The sequence below is a fragment of the Rosa chinensis genome, chromosome 7 (genome assembly GCF_002994745.2).
Source record: "Rosa chinensis cultivar Old Blush chromosome 7, RchiOBHm-V2, whole genome shotgun sequence".
NCBI lineage: Eukaryota > Viridiplantae > Streptophyta > Magnoliopsida > Rosales > Rosaceae > Rosa > Rosa chinensis.
Genome location: NC_037094.1, coordinates 4,922,269 through 4,945,607, shown reverse-complemented (window position 1 = coordinate 4,945,607; position 23,339 = coordinate 4,922,269). Strand labels below are relative to the sequence as shown.

The 23,339-nt window shown below is 37.8% G+C and overlaps 3 protein-coding genes across 3 annotated transcripts; 1 reads left to right on the top strand and 2 right to left on the bottom strand.

Annotated features, from left to right (window-relative positions):
• Window positions 1-3,547: 3,547 nt before the first annotated feature.
• Window positions 3,548-5,402, bottom strand: LOC112177113 (protein MIZU-KUSSEI 1). Its single transcript, XM_024315319.2, has one exon. The coding sequence runs from the start codon at window positions 4,693-4,695 to the stop codon at window positions 3,853-3,855; it is 843 nt and encodes a 280-aa protein (XP_024171087.1). The 5' UTR covers window positions 4,696-5,402; the 3' UTR covers window positions 3,548-3,852.
• A 165-nt stretch (window positions 5,403-5,567) lies between these two features.
• On the bottom strand, window positions 5,568-8,515 carry LOC112177114 (protein Dr1 homolog). The gene is made up of 6 exons (XM_024315320.2): window positions 8,331-8,515; window positions 8,168-8,229; window positions 7,438-7,527; window positions 6,758-6,852; window positions 6,130-6,198; window positions 5,568-5,967 (listed from the first exon to the last, which is right to left on the bottom strand). The coding sequence occupies exons 2-6, from the start codon at window positions 8,220-8,222 to the stop codon at window positions 5,806-5,808; spliced, it is 471 nt and encodes a 156-aa protein (XP_024171088.1). The 5' UTR covers window positions 8,223-8,229; window positions 8,331-8,515; the 3' UTR covers window positions 5,568-5,805.
• Window positions 8,516-14,326: 5,811 nt separating this feature from the next.
• LOC112175875 (G patch domain-containing protein TGH) lies at window positions 14,327-22,522 on the top strand. Its single transcript, XM_024313621.2, has 16 exons — window positions 14,327-14,698; window positions 15,106-15,196; window positions 15,303-15,397; window positions 16,203-16,306; window positions 16,393-16,454; window positions 16,540-16,614; window positions 17,016-17,167; window positions 17,329-17,404; window positions 17,494-17,580; window positions 17,719-17,796; window positions 18,474-18,618; window positions 19,100-19,589; window positions 19,801-20,061; window positions 20,141-20,269; window positions 20,440-20,658; window positions 21,332-22,522. The coding sequence occupies exons 1-16, from the start codon at window positions 14,561-14,563 to the stop codon at window positions 22,094-22,096; spliced, it is 2,967 nt and encodes a 988-aa protein (XP_024169389.1). The 5' UTR covers window positions 14,327-14,560; the 3' UTR covers window positions 22,097-22,522.
• The last annotated feature ends 817 nt before the right edge of the window (window positions 22,523-23,339 follow it).

The following is a 23,339-nucleotide window of genomic DNA, read 5'->3' as shown; positions in this document are numbered from 1 at the left end:
GTTTTATTTTTTTATTTTTAATTATCTTTACTTCCAAATTTTACCCCCATGATGCTTAATAAGGGACTGAAAACGGCTCAAACTCAAAGTCCTTTTCTTTTAGGGGCTCTTCATCTTTTCTTCCAAACTAAAGAGTATTGCTGGAAACTAAAGCAAGAACAGCAGTCGTGAATTTGCGATGAATGGCAGCGAAAGAAAAGAACAAGCAGCAATGATATGTTTTGCATCACTAAACGAATCAATATACAGTAATAAACCCCAACAGGCCCAATGCAGCATTACTCACTTCTAGACTATAAACTGCAGAATGAGCTCCAGTGAACCAAAACCAAATGGAGTTAAGCTCACAGCCTTACATATCAATCCTTGAGTTACAGAAGAATAAAAATTCCACCATCTGGAAGGAAATTTCTATTTGTGATTCACAGTAATGGGAAATCCAAATCATTGAGAGAGCTGGAGCTGGCGCCCTTTGGCTAAAAAAAGAAAGAAAAAGAAATAGTCTGTGGGTACATATATAGATTATTAATAGTTGTTTCTCTTTTGTTTATCTTTTTTCAGTTTCCTTTTTCCTTCTGGAAGTCTTAAGATTATCAAACACTGAAACCATGATGATGATAATCCAAACCCATTGTGTGCATGAAATACCAAATAAGCTTCACCACTACAGCACCACTTGATCAAAAAGCTAGTCCACTTCTAGCTAATCCGGCCCTGCTTCTGCTTCTATATAATTAAGCATTTTAAGCTTATTAACTTCCACTTGTAGATATCATATATTTCGTCCTCTTGTCCAATTAAGGAAAAGATTAATGGCCGCCCACAGATTAAGACATTAAGAGAAGAAAAAGCTAAAGGCTTTTCTGCATTTCAGGGCCTCCTGCTGAGCTTAAAGTCTGAGCAATATGATCAGCTCTTCCGCGCACGGGGCTCAGAGTCTTTAGTCTGGTCCCCTCCCATAACAATTAACAACAGCTTAAATATGTAATCTTCTGTAGCAATCACTTGGCAAATAATTGTTGGAAATTTTATGATTTAAAATTAAAATATATTTTATTTATTTATTTTGGGGGTTATTTTTATTTTGTGTTTATTTCTTTATTTATGGTTTAACGGTTTTATGTTTTAAATATATGATTATTATTTAACCGTTATATGGTTAATGAGGCTATTGATGGTATGGTAAGTGTGCCCTATATAAATTTCACAAATTGTCACTCAACTATGACTCATTCGACACTTTGGTCACTGAAGTTTCAAATATATCACTTTGGTCACTCAACTATTACACTGTCAATCACTTAAGTCACTTTGTTAATTTTTTTAATGAAAAAAATTATAAAAATACTCTTTGGGTGACTTAAGTGATTGACGGTGTAATAATTGAGTGACCAAAATGATATATTTGAAACTTCAGTAACCAAAGTGTTGAATGAGTCATAGTTGAGTGACCATTTGTGTAATTCTCTCAAAAATTTAATATTCCACGGGACAAACCCTACATGTTTCACATCTCTCATTCACTCCATTAACTTTCTTGAGGTCACATAGCTATCTACATGTATGTTCCCAATAGAGAAGGTACGATTGCCCTACAATAATATGGCAGCATGCACCCAACTTTGGACCTGAGATAGCAGTAGTCATTATAGTCGTAATTTATTACAACCAACCTTGGACCAATGCACTAGAGCTCTGGGCAACACGCAATCAATTCAATGCTGTTCTTTGTGTGTAGTCTAGGATTAACTTGTAGTTCAATCCTCCTATATGTGTTGCCTTTTCTGGGTTGTATGATTGTCCACCTGTACTAAGATCCCGTTGAGTTCGCGGAATATTTTTGAAGAAAAGAAAAAGGCAAACCCGAAAGAGCTTAATGGTCTCGATTTCCTTTTTCTCACAAACACGAAACTATATTCTGGTTTCAACTCTGTAATCCGCAAATCAAATGAGATATATGATTGTACTAATTGAAATAATGATTGAGCAAAGCAGTGGCCTTACTTTAGGTAGAGCCACCACCAACTTTTGAAGCCTTTGAAGAATGATGGGGGGATGATCATCAAAATGAACCTCGATTCCTGCGATAACATAATCCTAGCTGTAACACATCCATTAGCACCCTTTCAAATTGTCCTCTGGGCCTTCTCCTTCCCATTATTCTTTCTCATTGTGGTTGCAGAGAGAGAGGAAAGAAAGAAAAGGCATATACTTCATACATGAAAGCCTTGAAACTAGGATAAAAGGGGAAGACCGACACTGGCAGTCTGGCACACCAGGACTGTAACACAAGCTACAGAACATGACCGAACTACCCTTGTAAGAATGTCATCTGGATTTCATTTCTGGGTTTAAGGATGTCATTTCAGATTGCTGATGCAGATTCACATAGTGAATAGAATTTAAGCAGTAGTCATTTAAATTCAGTAGGGAATCAAATGCCAAGGGGGAAAAAGCAGTCAACAAGATTTACATTTAGCAGAAGAAAATGAAAAACAAAAGAAGAACAGAGAAAAAAAAGCAGTCAATTATAAGCAAAAGCCAAAATTCTGCTGTCAGGAATTGGATTTGGGTTTTCATTTTATATTTAGCTTTTGGTGACTTCTATGATTACTTTAGTAAACTAATCTTGGGATCATTCTAACACAAAATTATATATCAAAAGCAATGATTGGAAACTGGAATAGCCTATACTTTTGGACCAAATGCTGGTTTTTTTTATTGTATGAATGTGTGTGAATCACCATTACTGCAGAGAAGGAAACAAGTTAAACAGGAAAGGAAATTAACAGTAAAGCAAAAAAGAGACATCAAACCTATGATTGAAGCTATCCTATATAGAAGAGAAAGACCCACACAGACAAAAGGAAAAAAGAGAATTGCATCTTTGTGTCATTAAGTTTTTTCTTTTTGGCTATGCATTGAAGCTATCATATGATTAAAGCACAGATCTTTCAGCTACAGAGAAGAAAAGCAATTTATGTGTTTTACATGTTGATGTCCCAAGAGTTATAATTACCAAAAACATTATGCAGGGGGAGGCCCCTTACAAATAGCAAACGAATCATCGTACTAGTCTACTGATCTGGAGTATGACATTGAAGTAAAGACCTTTCCTCACCACCGCTGATTGTTTACGGTCATTATATGCTAAGTCTCGTGATGAGAGAGATAGAGAAATCGTCGTTTATCATAATTTTGTATTTATCGCTCTTAGAATCACATGATAAGAGAGATAAATACATAATTGTACGCAACCGGTAATATATGAGAGAATAATATTATTTTCTTTTCTTGATATGGCAAGTCAAGCGTATAGAATCACAAAACATACTGAATGATAGCATGATGGATAACTGGATATTCTAAAAGCATTGTACCAAAATTTGATTTACAAACTGAATATATCACAAATTCCTCTGCTTTCCCTGCTAACTTGGCGTATATAAAAGAAGCATATATAATTTATCCAACAATTTAAACCTCTTTTCATGTCAAAAAACAAACAAGTCCATCATAAACTTGACAGATTAAGCAGCATTAGTAAAGATGACAATCAGGATTGCATTAACATTAGGTCTCATCATCACTTCATTAAGGATTGGAAAAAGCTATACATGTACACCTTCATGCCCCCACCACCTACCATCATGTTCTAATGTATTGCCCCCCCCCACCTACACTAACACAATATGAAAGACATAATCCCACTAACCATTTTCCCCAAATATTCCAACCTAAGGAAAAAAGAAAAAGAAAAAAAGGAAACAAAAATACTAGGAGAGAACTAAGCTTCCAAGAAGAGCTTACTCTTCAAGAACTTGAAGCACAGAGTGGCTAATCCGAGCTCAGTTAAACTCGAAGCAAGTAGATACTGAGTTCAGGAGCTCCATTGCTATCTGGGTTCATCATGTAGAAAGCCTCAGAGTCTCTGGACCCAACAACCCTCTCAAACTTGGCCCTCATATACATGAGCTCACCATCACACCCAGCTTCACCTTCATTCGCAGGAGGCAAGACCCCAGCACCCATTGAAATGGGCTCAACAGCCTTCAACACCTTCCACTCTTTGGGCCCACATTCCCTCCGGCTAGCAAACCCAGACTTCTTCCCATTGCAGTAAGTCCTCCACACAGGCTCCTCCAGCAACCTCACAGCTGAACTTTTCGACTTCGATTTCGAATCCTCTGTTTTCTTCTCCTCCTCCTTCTCCTTGTCACACTCCAAAGCAATCCTCACAAGCCCGGAAGCCATTTCCTTCACCAGCCCACTAATTGGAGTAGCAAGCTCAATCAGGAACGCCGGGTGTGAATTTGGGTCTCTCTGGAGAGCAAAATGCACATGCCCTTTCTTAGACCCAAAAAGGGTCCCTATAACTCTCGGCCCCAGACCCAGTGGGAGCCCTGACCTGTTCTTCCCAAACGCGGTCAGCACCGACCGGAGCCTCGACATTGCTGCTGCCTGGAGCTTCCTTCTCTGTAGCTGAACCCTTTGAGTCGCTTGACCCTCCTTTCTCTTCTCTTCCTCATCAGAAACTGCTTTTGACAGAGAAGATTTCAAGGTTGGAAGACCTACTCCAACTCCAACTCCAACTCCATCTTCATGGTTATCATGATCATGATAATCTTCATTGCCAACTTTGTTGGTCCAGTGGAAGTGTCTTTTGGAAGAGGAGTCCTGCAAGCTCTTTGCCATGAGTGTAGGTGTGTATCATAAGAGGTTGAAAGCAATCAAGGGGAAGAGGCAGTGTTCTTAAAGAGGGTGGTTGGTGGAGTAAAGAGAGACAGAGAGAGAGAGTAGTTCTGGTCTCTTCTCTTTTATTGAGGAAGAGGTGGTGGTGGTGTGTGGGGAGAGGTAGTGTTTGTACATTAATTCTCTCTTTGTTTCTAGTAGCCCAAGAGAATCCTGACAAAAGAAACATAGACTGACCCACCAAACTGTAACAATGGAGGTGAAGATGGGGAATCTGAGGAGACAATGGGGTTGTGAGTTCACTTTCTGGTGGGGTAAGCAAAGCAAGGTTGTAGAGGAGGGATTTTTGCTTGACTGCCTCTTTTTGACTTCAATCACAAAAACAGTAAAGGGATTTGCGCCCAAAACCCACACTGGAGAAAGAGCAAAGCCATCACTATTCACACTAGACATGCTGATGTGAGCAATTCACACTATACCCATGTCTTCTTCTAGTGCCAGAGGAGGTAATGGTGGTGGTGGTGTTTATTGGGGCTCTCAAACAGGTCTCCATTCCAATATCAAAGTCCCTGAGCTCTCATGGGCATGGCTTATGTTGGGCACAGAGTTAACATTTCGATCTTCACCTACCTGCGAACTGGCACTTCAATGTTTGTGGGGGACCCCCAACCACTAAACCACTAAAACATTGAAGCATCTTAATCAAAACGATTCATTTAGTGGAACTATCTTATCAGACGAACGTGGATTGGAGATGTAAACCCAGAAAGAATCAACGATCGAAGCTAGAAGAGGGATTTCATTCATAAGCATTGCATCGCACAGATACTACACAGTAAAGCCAGTGACAGTGCTAAATGCTAGCAAGCTATAACTAAAATAACAAGACCAGATAATTACATAAAGTTGTGAGACCAGGATTCGGACAAACTTGCACTAATTACATTCACTTATAGACATGGATCCATAACGAGAATACAACTTAGAGTGCATATTGGCATAGGCCAGCAAACTAGTCAAATGATTTTGTACATAAATTGTAGAGATATTAGAAGCACAATCGATGAGCGATGCTTTGCCTACGGTTGCAGGAAAATAAAGGATCCTAAAGAGTTAGCTCTCTAAACTTTGGTCTGGGTCTGGTTGCTTGGGCGCGGTGGCGCCTCCATTCATTCTGGCACGTGCCTCGGCAAACATCCTCTGCTGCTCGGCCAAGGCTTCTTCCTCTGTCATCTCTGCTCCATTGCCCCATTTGACACTTTTTGCTACATCATGCTGAAAAAGATTCAGCACTCATCAGTACATTGTTTATGTGGCAAGTTCACAGAAAAGGCCATACTCGTATAAACATAGATACCGCCATAGTTCTCAGTTTGAGCAACTACAATCTTGCACTACTTGTTTAGACATACAAAGCATAACATGATGAAGACTTACCACAGTCTCAATCTTGTGTTGTTCATATGCTGCATAAACTTCCTCAATGTACTCGCTGAACCCAAGAACCTGATAACAGAATATAATAAGTGTCAAAGTACAGCCATTTCAAACATGTACAACACTCTATAGAAAGTTTTGCTAGTTTTCTGTAAGATGTCTACAAGAAGCAGACTAATGAGATTAGTAATGCTGCCGTAGGCCTGTTAAATAATGAAGAAGACCACTAGGCTGTCTCTACACATTTCACCTATATACTGTTGTATTCATCCCATGTCACCACAGAGCCATCTGTATTTATTGATTCACACCCCAATGAAATAAAGTTGGCCAGGTACAAAATATTGATCACTTTAAGGCTTATTTAACAGATATACCTTTTAAGGTTATATAATCAACATCACTGTAACCATCCTATTTCAGAAATATAGAAAGACGAACCAAATCTCATAAAAATTATGCAAGTAAAAGATGCAGATGCATAGATTGACAGGAAGACTCGATTCACTAATAAACCACAATATGGAAGCCCAGGTGCACTATGGACTAAAACCATTTAGAGCAACACCCACACTACACAAAGAACAAAAACCAAATTTCGACATTGAATTATGGTCAGGATCAAAACCTGTAAAGCCTTGAGCACATGCTCAGGTGCTATTGTTCTTTTCTCCTCTCTGCTACAAACTTCATTGGACTCCGATGAGATGAGATTTATAAACTCTGCAAAGGTGAGATATAATTACTAAATCAGTTTGGAAAAACATATAACATCTGTCACAGGTTATCATCCAGACAGTACAGAAGCAGTGTTATGGGATTCAGGAACACATTAAAACAATTGAAATACATTGAACTTCAAGCTACATGAGGGATAGCAATACATATGTAAATGGCATCAATGACTCTCAAAAAAGGTCTAATCAGTACCTAAAGGGTAATCAATAATCAACACAAATGGTACAAATGGCGTACTTGTATTAGAAACAAAATCCCTCAAAATCAGAAACATAACTTTGCTTTATTTTTGCTTCAAACTTATTCAATTGAAAATACTAAGAAATTATTATTCCTTTAAATTCCATTTGTAATCAACTCAGTAAATGCATCGCCAATAATTCAACTGCAGTTCATTGAAACAATTAGGTTTCACATGCAGAAAAGGTTTTGGCTTAAAGTTCTATAGATAAGGCTTTGAACTACTCACAAACCAATAATATACCAGTGAATATATCTGGCAAAGTGTGTCTGTGAATGCATACGTCAATAGCAGAACATAAACTAAACTATATATTCATTTATTCTCACCTACACAACACTCGATGAGAAGATCTTGAGCATCTCTTGCAACGCGTACATCTGGAGGCAACATCTCCTTAATGATCTTGGTCATGGTTGCTGAGAAGAAACAGTAAGTTTAAACCATTCAGTATTCACCTTCAATATGAGAACTAATAAGGTGTCGCACATAATTATGTTATCTAAGCACTGACGCTCTGATTTGAAATGAAAACCAGTACAAGTTCCAAGCAAGCTATATATTGTATTTGGAAACCTCCAAGATATTTGATTAAGAAATTGTTTAATCAACAAAATTGTTAAAAAGATGCGTCGAGTAAATTATAAAAGGTTGACACAGAGTGAAAGCAAAATTGCTACCCCAAACCAATGAGCAAACCATGTATATCTACTTACACATCTTTTAGGCTTCAACAGTCTCCATCCAACTAAAACTACAGGGAAAACCGTCGAATTCAACAAAATGCTAGTCTTCTATTTAAGTTTCTTACTCTATTTACAAGATTTAGTCCACTGTTGATTTCAACAAAACTCCACTAACTTATTATATCACCTATGAATCCTTTCAACACTGATAATCCCCAGACTCTATGATAACCTATACAGTCAATCGTTCGATCACATCAACTCACCAAGAAAAAGTACGGAAAAATTCATCACCACACAGACCACATCGAATTCAAAAGCCACAAAACCGATTTAACCTAACTTTCAAAAATAACCACAAAATCAAATCTACCTTTCGGAAGCGAGGCGTCTTCTTTTGACTTTCCGACGATGTCCATCGGCTCCATCCTTGACCTGCGTCAACCATACCAAGCCAAAAAAAATCAATACAGAAACTATGGAAAATCGAGCAAAATCTAACAGATCTGGAGCAGAGCGAGATCGATCGGACTCACCGGGTTACTGAGTTGGATCGGGGTACCGGAGGGCGTGAGTCAGACAGCGGAACACGACGAATCTGAACGGACTGACGATCCGAGTTGCAGGAGGGACATGGTTGATATACGGATTTATCAGACGAGGGCGGAGTTGATTGGTTCTTCAGGATAAGACAGGCAGATCTCGCTAGCAGGCGATTAGGGCACAACAACAAGACCCCCTAAAGCGCGTTGATTTTACGATTCTACCACGCGCTGATTTTACGCGTTTCGGAGCAGAGTCTACGCCCGCGGTTAGGTGCGTTTCGGGGGTGTTGTCCACGTGGGATAGGCGCGCGTCATCGGGCGAGACTGATGCGAAAGTTGGTTAAAATTCTAATTCTAGTAAAAATTTAAAGTAAAAACAGTTTTCTCTGCTGGGAGTTTTTTTTTTAATTTCACTGAAACTTCGGTCGCTAGTTCTGGAAAAGATCTCATTGTTGCAGGTGAAATTCCTTAGGAGTTGGAACATTCTGAAAAAAAAAAAATGCATATAAGAAAACTTTTGAAAATGGATGTTTTATGTTGCCTTGATTTTGTCACACTGATATAGTTATATCAACATAATTTTGAAAGTCGAGTTCCGACTAGGTCGAGTTGTGCTAACTGTCGAGATGGTTTTTAGTCGATTTTATGCTGTGGTCAATTGTTGGTGGAAGCTGGGGCCAAATTTAAAGGCTATGCCGAGAGTGAGACAGCCGACAGCGAAAAACCCATCAGGTCTCCAATTCGGGTTGGGTTGGATAAACAGGTTAGGGCAAGAGAAAATTAAAATAGTATTTGGGTAGTTTTCTGAAAATGAAAAGTTATCTTGCATAGATTTGCTATTTATAGTAAGTTTTCCAAAAACAATAAATTTTGGTTTTTAGAACATAACTTATGCGTACAAACTTCAATTTAAGTATGTCACATGTCTATAGACTCGGTTTAATGTCCTCTGTAACTTTCCTCAATGAAGTTTTCTAAAAAAAGGAACGTACGAAAAAATCAGCTTTTAGGTCCACTAAAAGTTTGAAACAGAGGTAAAAAGTAACAATAGTTGTCGTTTACCGTCCAAATGACTAGTAAACCAGTAAATTAAGGTACGAAACATAACAATAATTCTGAAAATTTTGCTAGAATTTTTATGTTATCTTGGTCCTTTTGGAATACTCATGATCAATTAGCTAGTTCCCATTCTCAAACCTTCTTTGGGGCTGCTATTTTGGTAATTAGGTATTGTCAAGCTAATCCAAAATCTCCAAATTTTTTCATATCAAGTTGCAGCCTCCATATAATGATTATGTGAAATTAAATTTTGATGGTTCTGTTCGCAGTGGAGTTGCCTCAATTGACCATGTGATAAGAAATGGTGATGGTAATCCACCCTTTCCTACTTCTAAAAAAGATTGGCTCTACAGTGTTATTGTTGCTGAAGCTATTGCCCTTAGAGATAGTCTTCAGGCTGCTTTATTCTACAATTACTCGAAGTTATTTGCTGAAGGCTACTCAAAGATTGTGATTGACTTATTCTTGGCAAAATGGATGTTCTTTGGAGAATTCAAGCTCTTGTGGCTGATATCAAAACTATATCCCTTCAATTTTCTTCGATCTTCTTCAGGCATATATACAGAGAAGCTAACTTTGTAGTTGATCATCTTGCTTCTTTAGACCATGTTACTAGTAATAGGTCTATTTGGTTTAATTGCCTCCCATTGTCTGTGTCCCGAGCGTTCCGTCTGGATCAGCTATGAGGGAGTTGTGTTAGGGGTTTTCTTTTGTAGTTTTGTTTTGTGTGTGTGTGTGTGTGTGGGGTCCTTTTAGTGAATGATCTCTTTTTTTGGTATTTTCTATGGATAGAGAATTAGACCAACTTTTCGATTATATTTTGGCATCTCAACCGTTCCGTTTTTAGGTCCTAATGTGTAGATCATTTATGCAAATTTTCAGCCAAATTGATTATCGTTAAGACATTCAAAATGGCGATCTAAGAATAAGTATGAACGGTTCAAGTTTGAAGATTTGGTTCATCTATTGATTTAATCTAGCTTGATACCTTAACGATCATCGATTTGGCTGAAAAATTGTAGAAATGATCTACACATTAAAACTTAAAAACTGAACAGTTGAGATGCCGAAATGTGATCAAAAAGTCGGTCTAATACCCTATCCCTAGAAAAGACAAAAAAAAAGATCCCTTAGTGGAAGGACTATATATATATAATAAAAACAATGGAAAAATAAATGTCTCCTACAACCAAGCATTTAAGGTCCTACTTAGTATCATTTATATTAAAAAATTTGTTTTTGTTCAAGTAAATCTAGAATATGTGTCTGGCCCAAACTCTAGGTTACTTGACCTAGTTGTAATAAGGTTTAGAATTAGAAATATTCTTTGAAATATTCATAGATATCCGATTAATTGTACAATTATCTTTCCTTGTACAACTCTGTATCTATGTCTTGTAATCCTTTATATAAAGAGGTCCCTATTTTCAATGAAAGCACAACTCAATTCTCTTCCAATTCAGTTTTCCTTAAACACGTTATCAGCACGAAGCCCTAACTCTAAAATCCTCAAATCGTAGCCTTCAAAACCTAACAACTATTGTCCTCCACCTTGAAGTTAAAGATCCCAGGAGTCCAGAACCGACGGCTACATCACCAGAACCGGCTGGCAAGGCACCGAACCGGCCTCTAGAAGATAATCAGGTTTCCTGCCCTGTTCACCACCTTCCAGACAGCCACTAACCGTAATAGTTGACCTCCGTAAGTAACCTAAACCTAAAAACCAATAACCGGAGACAAATCGTCTAGAACCGGCCAGAAATTGACTGAACCAGCCACCGAAACAGTAATAGACCCTTGAACCGCCTCGTCTAGCACCCTTGGAAGTACCTGCGCGCAGACCCTCGACAGAGCCTCGGCAGCTCCCGCCCGCATCTGTTGACAGCGTCTCGACAGCCCTCGCGCTCATATGTCGACAGTGTCTAGGTAGCCCTCATGCGCATCTGTCGACAGCACCTTGCCAGCACCAGCGCAGGCCCTCGCCAGCACCTCTCGGTAGCACTCTACAGTAGCCCCGCAGCAGCCCTGCAATAGCTCCGGCCAGTGACCACCGCAGGCCACCACCGTTTTCCGGCCACCTTCGTCGACCAAATTCAGGCAACTTTTCGACACTTTTCCGAGGACTTTTCTGGTAAATTATTGACACTTTTTTAGGTATGTTTTCAAGGCTCTTTTAGTTCCTTTTTTTGAAGTTTTTCTTTCTTTTCTCTTCTTTTTATCTGGGACTTGCAAACTCCCTTCTTCAACTCCATTTTTTTCATCACAAGGGAGACCTGATTAAGCCGAACTGTGGGGGTTCGTGCTCACTCCAAGCTTAGAGCTTGTTGAGAACTCCAAACTTAGAGTTTGTAGATAATTTATGATCGACCACTTACGTCATTATTTCGATCAAATCCAATACCTCTTAGAATTGAATTTCTTGGAAGCGATTACGCTCAAATTTTTTTTATTGTTTTCGTGGTAGCCTTTTTCGCTCTGAAACTAATCATAATTTCTTGTTCTCTTTCAGGATTAGTAACCTGAACAAATTAGATTTTGCTCAATTGGGAACAACTGGCTCTAGATATCACAGGTGGGTTCGTGATGTCCGCCAGCATCTCAAGGCCGATGGAATCCTGGATACAATTCTCGAGGCTAGCCAGGACGTGCTAACTGTTGAGCAATCTCAAGCTTTGGAAGCAAATAGAGCAGCCTTATAGGCAAATAAGGGGAAAGTCATCATCCTAATGACTCGTCATATGGATGATTCGCTCCAGTACGAGTGTATGAATGAAGAAGACCCCAGAAGACTGTGCGTCTCACTCGAAGAAAGATTTGGCAACGTCCGTGACTCCCTACTTCCTGACCTAGAAGTGAGATGGCATAGCTTATGCTTATGTGATTTCAAGTCAATTCTTGACTACAACTCGGAAGCACTTCACATTAAATCCTTAATGAAATTCTGTGGTAAAGATATCACAAATGCGATGTTGATTGAGAAGATTCTCTCTACCTTTCCCGTCTCTGCATTGATGGTTGCTAAGAACTATCGAATCGATATTACTGCAGGACGGATTACAAGGTTTCATGAGCTCATTGGAGCTATGAATGTTGCTGAAAAGCATAACAACATCCTTGTGAAGAACTATAATTCGAGATCCGTGGAAACAGAGCATATTCCGGAATTCAATTATAGCCACGCCCCTAAGAGAGGGCACCAAGAGTGAAACCCTAATCTTAGGGATACTTCTAGATGTTTTGGTCCATATAATTGCTCTACTTGGGAATGTAACCGCCAAAATAGGCGAACACGGAACCGAAGAGGTAAACGTGGAAAGAGAGAGGGAGGTAACGCCTCTGACCATGTTGGTGGCGCCACCAACACTAAGAGGCATCTAAATGACGCTTTCAAAGCGCCTCAATCAATGAAGTCTAAGCAAATAAATGTATGTTTTCGATGTGGAGTATCCGGTTATTGGGCACACATTTGTAGAGCTCGTGAAGAGAAGAACGTGTGATACTGTGATTGTTCAATTAATTTTGTTTGTTTTATTTTTATTTTTATCTAACAATTAAAAATAAAACTATGTTTTACAAAAATAAAAATATGCCGATGTGATAATTTATTAAATAAATGATATTTTAGGTATTTCAAATTTTAGTGAAGCCCATGACACTAAAACCTAGGCTTCCCTTTACAGTAGTAGAGGTAGAGATAAAGATTTATGCTGCATAAGATCATTACTTATGCGGCTAGATGATCGTATGCAAAATTGACATTTGCAAATTACTCATCAATTAAAGTAAGGACGAGCTGATTGTTCTATGCCATGAGTACATATAGTGAGAGATAGAAGAATAATGAGTTTGACAGAGAAAAAGAAGTTGAAGAATTTGAGTGTGAAAAAGAGAGAGACTCGTTGTAGTGATGTGGGATTTGTTAGTGATTTTAAACTGTCACAGACCGACTCTATCACACAATTTTGATTAGAGCACATTAAAGATGAGAGTTTCGAAAAAGGTACAAAATCATGAATATGAGATTGAAACTCATCGGTGCACTCGAAATAATAAGTTAATTTAGAGAGACAATTTTATGTGTGGGAAATCTCAATCTTCTCCATTTAACATCAGTAACTAAAGTCTTCGTTTTGGTTTGTACCTAAATTCTTCAATTCACTTAACATTTTCATTTTAGTTTTTATTTAATTTACAAACAACTATTATACAACTATGAGAGACTTCTAACTCATACCTTCCAGTCTCCCACTTAAAAGAGACCAAATGGTCTTATGGATAATTAATATGTGCTAGCTTGTCTCATTGCAAAGTATCCATCAATAATTAAAGTTTCCGTTTGTACGTAGTTTCTTTAATTCACTCTCACTTCTCAAAATTGCATTTTAGGTTTTATACAAACAACTATTATACAACTATGGGAGTCGAATTCAGACCTTTCACTCATGTAGGTACACTAAGGGCACGTTTACTTACTTTGAAGGAAAAAGAATGATTACGGGATAAAAACATTCATGTGTTTACTAACACATAGAGGAATCGGAATGATTTCGGGTAAAAGAATTAATGCGTTTACTAACACATGAAGGAATCCGAATGGATGTAGGTCTCACCTCCTTATCAGGAGTCGATTCCTGAATACTCAGGAATTCAATTACGAAGGTGGGAGATGAGTTTAGGAATCATTCCTCCGGAATCAATACCGATTCCTTTATTCTCCCATTCCACTTGTCTCCGATTCATGATTATTTTTCATTCCAAGTAAGTAAACGTGCCGTAAATGGTCATAGACAATATTAATAGTTCACGGTGAAAAATTAATAGGTCACGGTGAAAAATAATTTATTTTTTTTTGGGTTGGATAGTGGGACGAGTAGCCAGTGGGCCGTAACAACCTCTTTCATTTATCTTTTGCGGGGCAAATTGCGGGCCTCCGAGTCCGTTTCACAGGAGCACCCCTTTCCTTCCTTCGCTTTCTTCTACCTCGCTCTCTCTCCCTCGAAGGAGGGCTTTTGCTCTGCAACTTCAATCCTAATTCCTGTACAGAATTCATAAGCGTTTTATCTTCTCCATCTCGATTGCACTAGGTTTTCTTTTCCAATTCCGATTACACAGCATTGCTGTTAATCTCAAGCTCGTAAGTTAAAAAAAACAAAAAAACAAAAATGGATTCCGACGAAGAAGACTTCGTTTTCTACGGAACGCCAATAGCGCGCGAGGATGACGTCAACACCAGCCGGAAGAAGAAGTCCGTCGCCGAAGCCTCCGGTCAGCTCCGCACTCTCGCTCCTTGGAAGCAAGAGGTAGTTCCGAGCCTCCTATTTCTTCTTCTTCTTCCGTATATCGTTTATTTGCTCCAGAAAATGGAAGCAATGGAGATTATGAATCTCGTGTTTTTGAGCTTGGCAGAGTTTTGGTATCGGTAATTTTGACTAGTTGAGCTTCTATGGTTTATCGAAGACTTTAGATTAGGAAGAGTTTGACATTTGTGATTAATAATCTGTTTTGTTACTCTGGAAATCAAGCCTGCGTAGCTAGATGTACTGCTTAGAACATAATTTAGAGAACTCTAACTTCATACATTACTGTTAAGCAACATTTGATTTTAATTCGTTTTACTTGCGGATTAATAATAATGATGTTATGTGCCTGATGAGGTTTACATGAGCAATTTTGGATGAACATTCTCTTGATTTTTCTCTCTCTCCAGGTTAGAGATGAAGAAGGGAGAAGAAGATTTCACGGGGCCTTTAGCGGAGGGTTTTCTGCTGGCTACTACAATACAGTGGGATCGAAAGAGGGTATTGCTACGCATTCCTATGAACTAGAGTGTTTCATTGCTTTTCTATTTATTTTTTTTCTTTCTCAGGTAGGTAATGGTTCTTGTGATGTGAAACAAATGTGCAGGTTGGACACCACAGACCTTTGTGTCTTCCCGTAAGAACAGAGCTGAAGTCAAACAGCAGGACATTTTGAACTTTCTAGATGAAGATGAAAGAGCTGTATGTTTTAATTTGATCTTACCTGGACCTTAGATTTATTTCAAATTCTCTCAGTTTTTATCTTTCAAATGTGTGAAGTGTTTCAGTTGTCAATATGGGAATTAGGGCATTTAGGAAATGGTCAATCACATGCTTAGTTTTTCTGCCTATGAACTGACTGAAAATCCATTGGTGGTGAAAGTCATACACCTTTTCACAGTTAAGGTTCAATCATATGTATAATTCTTATTCACTTTGCAAAACATAGAATAAGGGGCAAAGTAGAAGTTGGAAAGAAGGTTATCTATGTTTATTACAGTTGTCCAGCTAAACAAAATTAGGATAATCGCTAAGGATGTCAATAGAATCATAGTTTTAGGATTTATGAAGTTGACAGAAGGTGCTCTTGCCTTGGAGATAAGTTAACTGTAAATCTAGGTGGAAGAATGATTTTTTATTTTTTTTCCTTTCTTTTTTTATTTGTTTGAAATTCTAACTCCAAAAGGACCTGAAGATGAAACTTTACTTAGTGAAAAGGCTGATTTGAATTTGGCAAAAATTTGTACTGCTGTACAGAAGTCAACCAAAGCGTCATCTTTCTAAAATCATATTCTGTTAGGTTTGCTCATTAACGTGTCTAAGAAACATACTATATTTCTTAACACATTTAACGATTTAGCCTAATCAAGGACAAAAACACACATATATTTAGCAATAATCTTCCCTTTTTGAGTCAAATGAGATTCTTAAGTAGTTGTCTTAGTAACTTTGATTTTACTTTAACATTCTAATTCAGATTTGCAATTCTCTTTTTGACTATATTTAGGAATTGGAAGGTCAATCTTTGGGGACATCTTCGCAGTTTGATACATTTGGGTTTACAGCTGCAGATCACGCTCGAAAACATGCAGAAAAGGAACATCAGAAAAGGTTAGTGTTGATCATCTGTGATCGTTGTTTGCTTGATATTCATGTCAGTCAACTTGATGACTAAGTTGGTTTTGCATGTATTATAGGCCATCAGCTATTCCTGGACCTGTTCCTGATGAATTGGTACTTCCGGCCACAGATTCTATAGGTATGTTTCCTAATTTTGGATTAGCAATTGTTGAAATAGTTTGCAGTTGCACATCATTTAACCCCGACTTGCCCTTCTGGATTAGGTGTAAAGTTGCTGCTGAAGATGGGATGGCGGCGTGGTCGATCAATTAAGGATTCACATACTGATGTAGCATATGGTATGTGTTGCAAATGCAAATTCAAGATTGTTTTCATATTAATACTGCGGTTGCTTCTTTTCTAAGATATATTAGTTCATTGTAAGTGGCCTTTCTCTTTCAGGCTAGAACTTAGAAATGTTGTATGAGGTCCCATGCTGTAACTTTTAACGTTTTCAAATTATGCATAGAGTGTAGACTTACCTGTATACATCTCTTACAAAATAGTAGTAGTATATGCAAGTTCGTACGGCAATGCTATGTTCAATCCATGCTTAGCACTACATGTGTAACTGCCCCCCCTGCCCTACTCCCCAAACCGGGGTATGGAGGAGAGTAAGATACTTCATGGAATGTGTATGTGTGCAATAAAGTTGGAAGTAATATCATTGGAGGATTTAACATCATGTCTTTCCTTACAGATGCTCGAAGGGAGGCTAGAAAAGCTTTCTTAGCATTTTCTACTAATGATGCGAAAACACAGCTGGCTGACTCTGAACCCATTCATGATAAATCTGAGAATTTTACAGAGCAGCCTGCAAGTGATGATGTCCAGTCTTCACAAAATACACCTGTAAGTAAATCCTGTTCTCTTAGCATTTTCTTACTAGTGATCATAACTGCATGTTTAGTTGTTTTCAGTTTATTAGCAAATCAGTAGATATCTTCATCAGATGGATCTTGGAATTTATATACATGCTAAACCCTAACTGCTGTCTCACATCTACTTTTCAGGTTTATGTACTGAACCCAAAGCAGGATCTGCATGGATTAGGCTTTGATCCTTTTAAGCATGCTCCTGAGTTTAGGGGTATGCAGTTTCTTGGTTTGGTCATGTATTTCTGATTACTAGTATGGATGTCATCTGACCATTACTTTTTCTTAATTGTTTATTTTCAGAAAAGAAAAGATCACGTGTATCTGATAATAGGGGCCCTGGAAACAAAAGTGCTCTTTTAATGAACAATAGTCTTTTTGGCTTCAAATGTAAGATTTATGATTCATTTAGTAGGCATTCCTTTTTTGATTTATCGATGAGGTCACCATCCTCCTCTTATTGTTTTATTTGATTGCATGGATTTTTTATGTCTCAACTTATGGTTGATCTGGCTTGTTATTCATCAGCAGGAAAAGCTGCTCCTGGTTTTGGAATTGGAGCACTTGAAGATTTTGATGCTGAAGATGAGGATGTCTATGCCTCTGGTTAGTATTCTTTTCTTTGGTCAAGCCTTTGGTTAGTACTGGTGCCATGAGTTATGAATCCAAGGCTGGAATTTATAGGTGTTTTAGAGGCATATGATATCATTGCATAAACCACTCTGTTTTTGTGCTGCCCTTTGCTACATGCATTGTGGAAGAAACTGCTGCCATCGATTAGTAACACAGTTGATCTGTGTTTTTCTTTCCCCCCTCATTTGGATTGCTTTTATAGTTGTAACAGTTTTCTTTTACATGATATTTCTTCCAGTTATTTCCGTCCTCCCAGTCCCCACACTATAAGTTCCTAAGAAGCCATAAACTTCTAGGTTTGTTTTATTATTATTATTATTTTGTTTTTCCTTTTGAAGTGAAAATTCTAGGCTTTTAAGATATACGTAGTATGGTTTATTTTGAGCTAACTCAGTGGGCATTCCATTTGTGTCAGCTCTGCAACTGATGCTTTTGTTGTGTGTGTTTGTTTGGTTGTTTTTTTTTTGGGGGGGGGGGGGGGGTGCTTTAACAGATTATATATATTTTTTCTGGTGATTAGATATCAGTGGGATTCTTTCCAGGTCGTCGACACGATGCAAACAAAATTTAATTATATGGTCTAGCTGACACCTCTCAGTTCACCCTTCATATGTTCTAAGTTCTTTCTCTCTTCCCCCCGTCCTGTTCAGGCTATGACTTCGAGGAGACGTATGCTGAAGATATTGATGAGCCAACAAAATTGATCATGGATAGTAAGCAAAAGTCAGTTCAAAAGGAAGCAGGTGCTCTCTCTGGATTTAGACTTGCATCAAATTCTGACTACCAGCTTGAAAGGTAATTAGAGATTTTAGTTTTCTGATACACAAATTTTTATTTTATAAAGTAGAAGTTGTTATAGCTTAAAGTAGGACAAGAATACCAAATAAAGTGGGTTGTGGATTTCTGCATTTATGTTTTTGATTTTGAAGTTTTTAAACTGCTTTCTTTTACCATTTTGCTCTCAGTAGTATGAGTTGTAACTTGTAGGTCTTTGAGCATTTTGGTTAACAGAGATATCCTTTGGTATTTGAAAGTTTAGCCTAAAGAACCCTTCGACACTATTGATATACGTACAACAACACAAGTGGCAGTTTTACCTGTTTTATATGCATGTGCATATGCTGAAATTTTATGCTTCTGAATGTTTAAGGATGAGTCCATGATGAAGTTACATATACTTTACATAACAAAACAATGTTCTTACTTTTTTTTTTTTTTTCCCTTCTATTTTTGCTGAATATAGAACTGATAAATACTCCTTTGGGATATCTTCTAGATTTGATCCCCCTGTTGTTCCAAAGGATTTTGTACCCCATCATAAATTTCTTGGGCCTCCTGAGACTAGCTACAAGCTTGGAGATCCAGGTCCCCCGGAAGTCCCACCTCCTCAGGATAATAATCTGAAACTGTTAATTGATGGGGTTGCAACTTTAGTAGCTCGATGTGGCAAATTATTTGAGGATCTCTCAAGAGAGAAAAATCAATCAAATCCATTGTTTAGTTTTCTTGTTGGAGGAAATGGTCATGAGTATTACACAAGGAAGTTGTGGGAGGAGCAACAGAAGAGAGGAGATCAAACCAAGCTGCAATTAGATGGTAAATTGTCTCCAAGAACACAGAAAATGACAGCAGAGAGTCGTGGAAAAATTTTAGGGGAAAGGCCTTTGGAGCGAAGCTCTAAGGACTTGAGTACATCAATTCCTTCTACAGATGCGATTCATCTTCAGTACAATCTTTCAGATACATTTACTGATCCCTCATCATATGTGAGTACCATCCCTCATTATTGTGCTTTTTTCATATGCTAACCTTTACGAGTTTCATGGAATCCAAATTGTAATTACTGGCTTTGGTTTTAGTTTGATACTGCTTTATCACTATAAATTGTTTTAAAATACCCTTAATTGTAGTTTTCTCTGGACTGTGGAAGTGATGGATTTCTCTTCCTTTTGAAAATTATTTATGTGTTGAATGTAGAGTGAGATGCCAGTAGTCGCGAAACCCTTCATACATGATACAGCAAAGCAAGAAAGATTTGAGCAGTTTCTTAAGGACAAGTACCAAGGAGGGCTTCGATCTACTGACTCTGGTAGAGCTAGTCATATGTCAGAAGCAGCTCGTGCTCTTGAGAGATTAGACTTTGAAGCTGCAGCTGAGGCAATAAAAAAAGGGAAATGGAGTAAAGAAATCTCTACATCACTTACTGGAGGGATGGAATTTACTTCTGGGGGATTTGTGGTATGCCTTTGTTCATATTGTTTTCACATTTTGAGTATGTAGATGTCGATTCTGATTGGTTTCTTAATTATCAAAACAGCAAGCTAAAGATACTCAAGCTCAAGATGCGATCCCAAAGGAAGTCCACGTAAAACGAACAGAATATCAATGGCGTCCTTCACCTATCCTATGCAAACGGTTTGATCTGATTGATCCTTATATGGGGAAGGTACAGTCAAACGCTTTCTTCTAATTCTTGTTCTGTTTATCTGCATTACTTGGTAACTCTCAAACTAGAACATGAAGTACACCATTTTTACTTGATTCATTGGAAAAGCTGTAAGTGAACGTACTTTTGCCCAATATCATGGCTTGATTATATGTCATTGCCACTTGCAGCCAGCACCGGCTCCACGATCGAAGAGTAAAATTGAAACACTCATTTTCACATCCGATTCTGTAAAAGCGACTAAAGAAGAAGAAACTATAATCGTAAAGAGAGACTCATATCAGATGCCTCAACCTGAGGCCCAAGGAATAAGCAAAGATGCAGCTGACAATGAAAGTGGTGGTGAGGTGGAAGTTGAAAATGTGGAGAGGCCTGTTGACCTTTACAAGGTACTTTGAACCAGACTTGCTCTATTAAATATAAAAGTTCCCCAGAAGTGGTTGTACACTTCATAGTTCATTCTTGCATAGTGCCAAGCAGCATGTGTAATTCCCACCAAATAAAGGCCTTATATCATTCATAATATGGTACTTGACTACTTGTAGTGTTGTAATTAAGAAGTTCATCAACCTTCACAACTTTTTACCGTTATAGGTAATTAACCATGTTGATAATATGTGCAGTTGGCTATGACTTTTCATTTATGCTCCTAGACTACCTGTGTATCTTCAACTCTTATATACCTAGTCTCTTTGCATAAAGCAATTGCTTGTTCCTTCAATGTGCCAAATATTGAACAAGTCCATGTTAGTACTTAGTATGCATCTTGGATCAGGAAATCTTAAGAGTTGTGCCAGTTTGCTAAATGTGAGATGGCATCTGATTAGTTCACTATCATTAATGTGCATCATGATAGATACATAACTGTGAGACTTTTAACTCGTTTGGCACTTCCCATGTACATACTTCACCCCCCAACCAGGAAAAAAAAAATCCAATAATTAGAGCATCAATGAAACAACAGAGATGTATCCACTCACCTGATAGCAGACACAACCCAATGTTATGGTTTTATATGCAAATGCTGTTTATGGGGCCTCATATATCTTCATTCCTGTGCAGGCTATCTTTTCTGATGATTCAGATGATGAAGAGGATACCTCTATTCCTAATGAAGTTGGTAATCCCGAGAAGAAGGCTGAAGCAGCTAATACAACATTAAACCGTTTAATTGCAGGTGACTTTTTGGAATCCTTGGGTAAAGAACTTGGCTTAGAGGTTCCGCCCGAGTTGTCTTCCTCAACAAACAAAGCCATGAATTCTGCACCTCCCAAAGAAACTGCCAGTGCCAATTCAAGAATTTACAGTACTTATTCAGTTGAAGATTCTTCCACTCTTAATGTCCCTCACGGCCGGGAGATTGTTCAAGATCGTTCATCTGAAAAAAGGGAGCCTGTTAATGGTAACTTAATAGGTAACTCAGCCAGAAGTAATAGCACATACGCCGAGACTGCTTCTTTAGGGAATCAGGTTGATAAAAATATCTCAGAGAAAGGACCTCTACAGGATAGGAAATTTAAAACCCCCTCAAGGCGGCACCGAAGCAGCAGCTCATCATCAGAAGATGAAAGGAGTAGAAAGCGCTCCAGGCGACGTCGACACAGACACAGCGATTCAGATAGTGATTCATCCAGTGATCATCAAGACCGATATCATTCTAGGTCTAAAGGGAAGAAGAAAGGATCCTCACGAGAAAAGAGCAGTAGTAGCAGAAGTCACTCAAAACATCACAAGCGTAGAAGCAGAGACTCCCCAAGTAGATATGATTATTCCCCTGAGAAGGAACGCACAGAAACCAAGAGAGATAAGCACAAAAGGAGGGATTGAACATGAGGTTTGCTTCCCACCCTTGAAACTATAGCTGTCACAAAAAAGTCCAGAAAAAACATCATTAAGCTGGAATGTCAATTTGCATAGAATTGTGGAGAATCCTGTCCTGAATCGGGGAAGCTTTGTCTTCTTGCTCTTGTTTGGAGGAATTTAAAGTGAAATTAGATTGTACTTAATAGAGGTTGGATGCATCTGCATGATCTATAGTTTCAGAAGTGAAATGTTAGACAACTAGAGAGGGATGCCAATATGATCAAGTGCATTGCTATAGAGAGCTTGGGTTATTGCTGCAGTTTAATGTAATGTTGTCACAAAATATATGTACAGTTTGCTGGTAACATTAGGCTTTGAAATTTTACTTTTTTTCTTTTTGTCTGTTGAAGTTTTGCTTTTCAATCCCCTTTTCTTTTTTATTTTCTTTTTTTATTTCTGCTTTGCTCTTGGTTCAAAAATCATTTTCCCATATTTGCTCCCTGTTCTTGCCCTCCTGATTCAATAAGAGGTTTAGGGGGGTGTATTGTATTTGGATTTGTGCAGACTTTTTTTAAATGACAGACTTTTTGAAAAGTCCACAGACTCTTTAAAAAGTTGATAGACTGTTATGGATTTCTTAAAACCATTGATTTTAGCAACAGATTTTTATTGATTTATGAAAATCTATATATTTTATTATGAATGACTTCTACAGATTTCCTAGGATGTACAAAAAAAAATTTTAAAAAAAAAATTAAAAAAAATAAAATAAAATAAAACAAATGTAGCCTAAACACAAAACAAAATAATAACTTATTGTTTCTTCAATACTCCAGTATCTTCTAACATAAATTGACTCAAATAAATTATTGTTAATCTGTCTAGCGAGTTTGTTCTCATTCCTAATCTCCCAACAACATAAATATACAATATAGATCACTTGATGTTTATGGTTAATTATTCTCATCAATTTTGTTTTCGCTGATTAACATATATTGTAGCAATATTGGTCAATGTCTTGATCTATAATCAATCAATTGAAATTCAATTGTTCAACCTTTTTTTGAACCATAATATAAACTCAAATTAATGAGAATAATTAATTATAAGATAAAATATAGTATGGTTCAAGGTCTTAGGGTTAGACCACAATATTTGAGTTTTAAGGTTTCATAAATCATTTTTATTGCTATTAGGGGAAGTATCACAATTGAAAAAAAAACAAAACAAAAGAAAAATCACATTCAACAACTACAATGAACTTATT

Bases quoted from the DNA above. Each gene is read 5' to 3' on its own strand.
- LOC112177113 (XM_024315319.2), bottom strand. From the start codon at position 4,695: ATGGCAAAGAGCTTGCAGGACTCCTCTTCCAAAAGACACTTCCACTGG.
- LOC112177114 (XM_024315320.2), bottom strand. From the start codon at position 8,222: ATGGAGCCGATGGACATCGTCGGAAAGTCAAAAGAAGACGCCTCGCTT. The intron at 6,199-6,757 runs GTTTTGATCCTG...TTCTGTTATCAG, and splicing joins ATGTGCTCAAGGCTTTACAG to GTTCTTGGGTTCAGCGAGTA. The intron at 5,968-6,129 runs GTAAGTCTTCAT...AATCTTTTTCAG, and splicing joins AACACAAGATTGAGACTGTG to CATGATGTAGCAAAAAGTGT.
- LOC112175875 (XM_024313621.2), top strand. From the start codon at position 14,561: ATGGATTCCGACGAAGAAGACTTCGTTTTCTACGGAACGCCAATAGCG. The intron at 15,197-15,302 runs GTATTGCTACGC...ACAAATGTGCAG, and splicing joins TACAGTGGGATCGAAAGAGG to GTTGGACACCACAGACCTTT. The intron at 17,405-17,493 runs GTATGCAGTTTC...GTTTATTTTCAG, and splicing joins GCATGCTCCTGAGTTTAGGG to AAAAGAAAAGATCACGTGTA.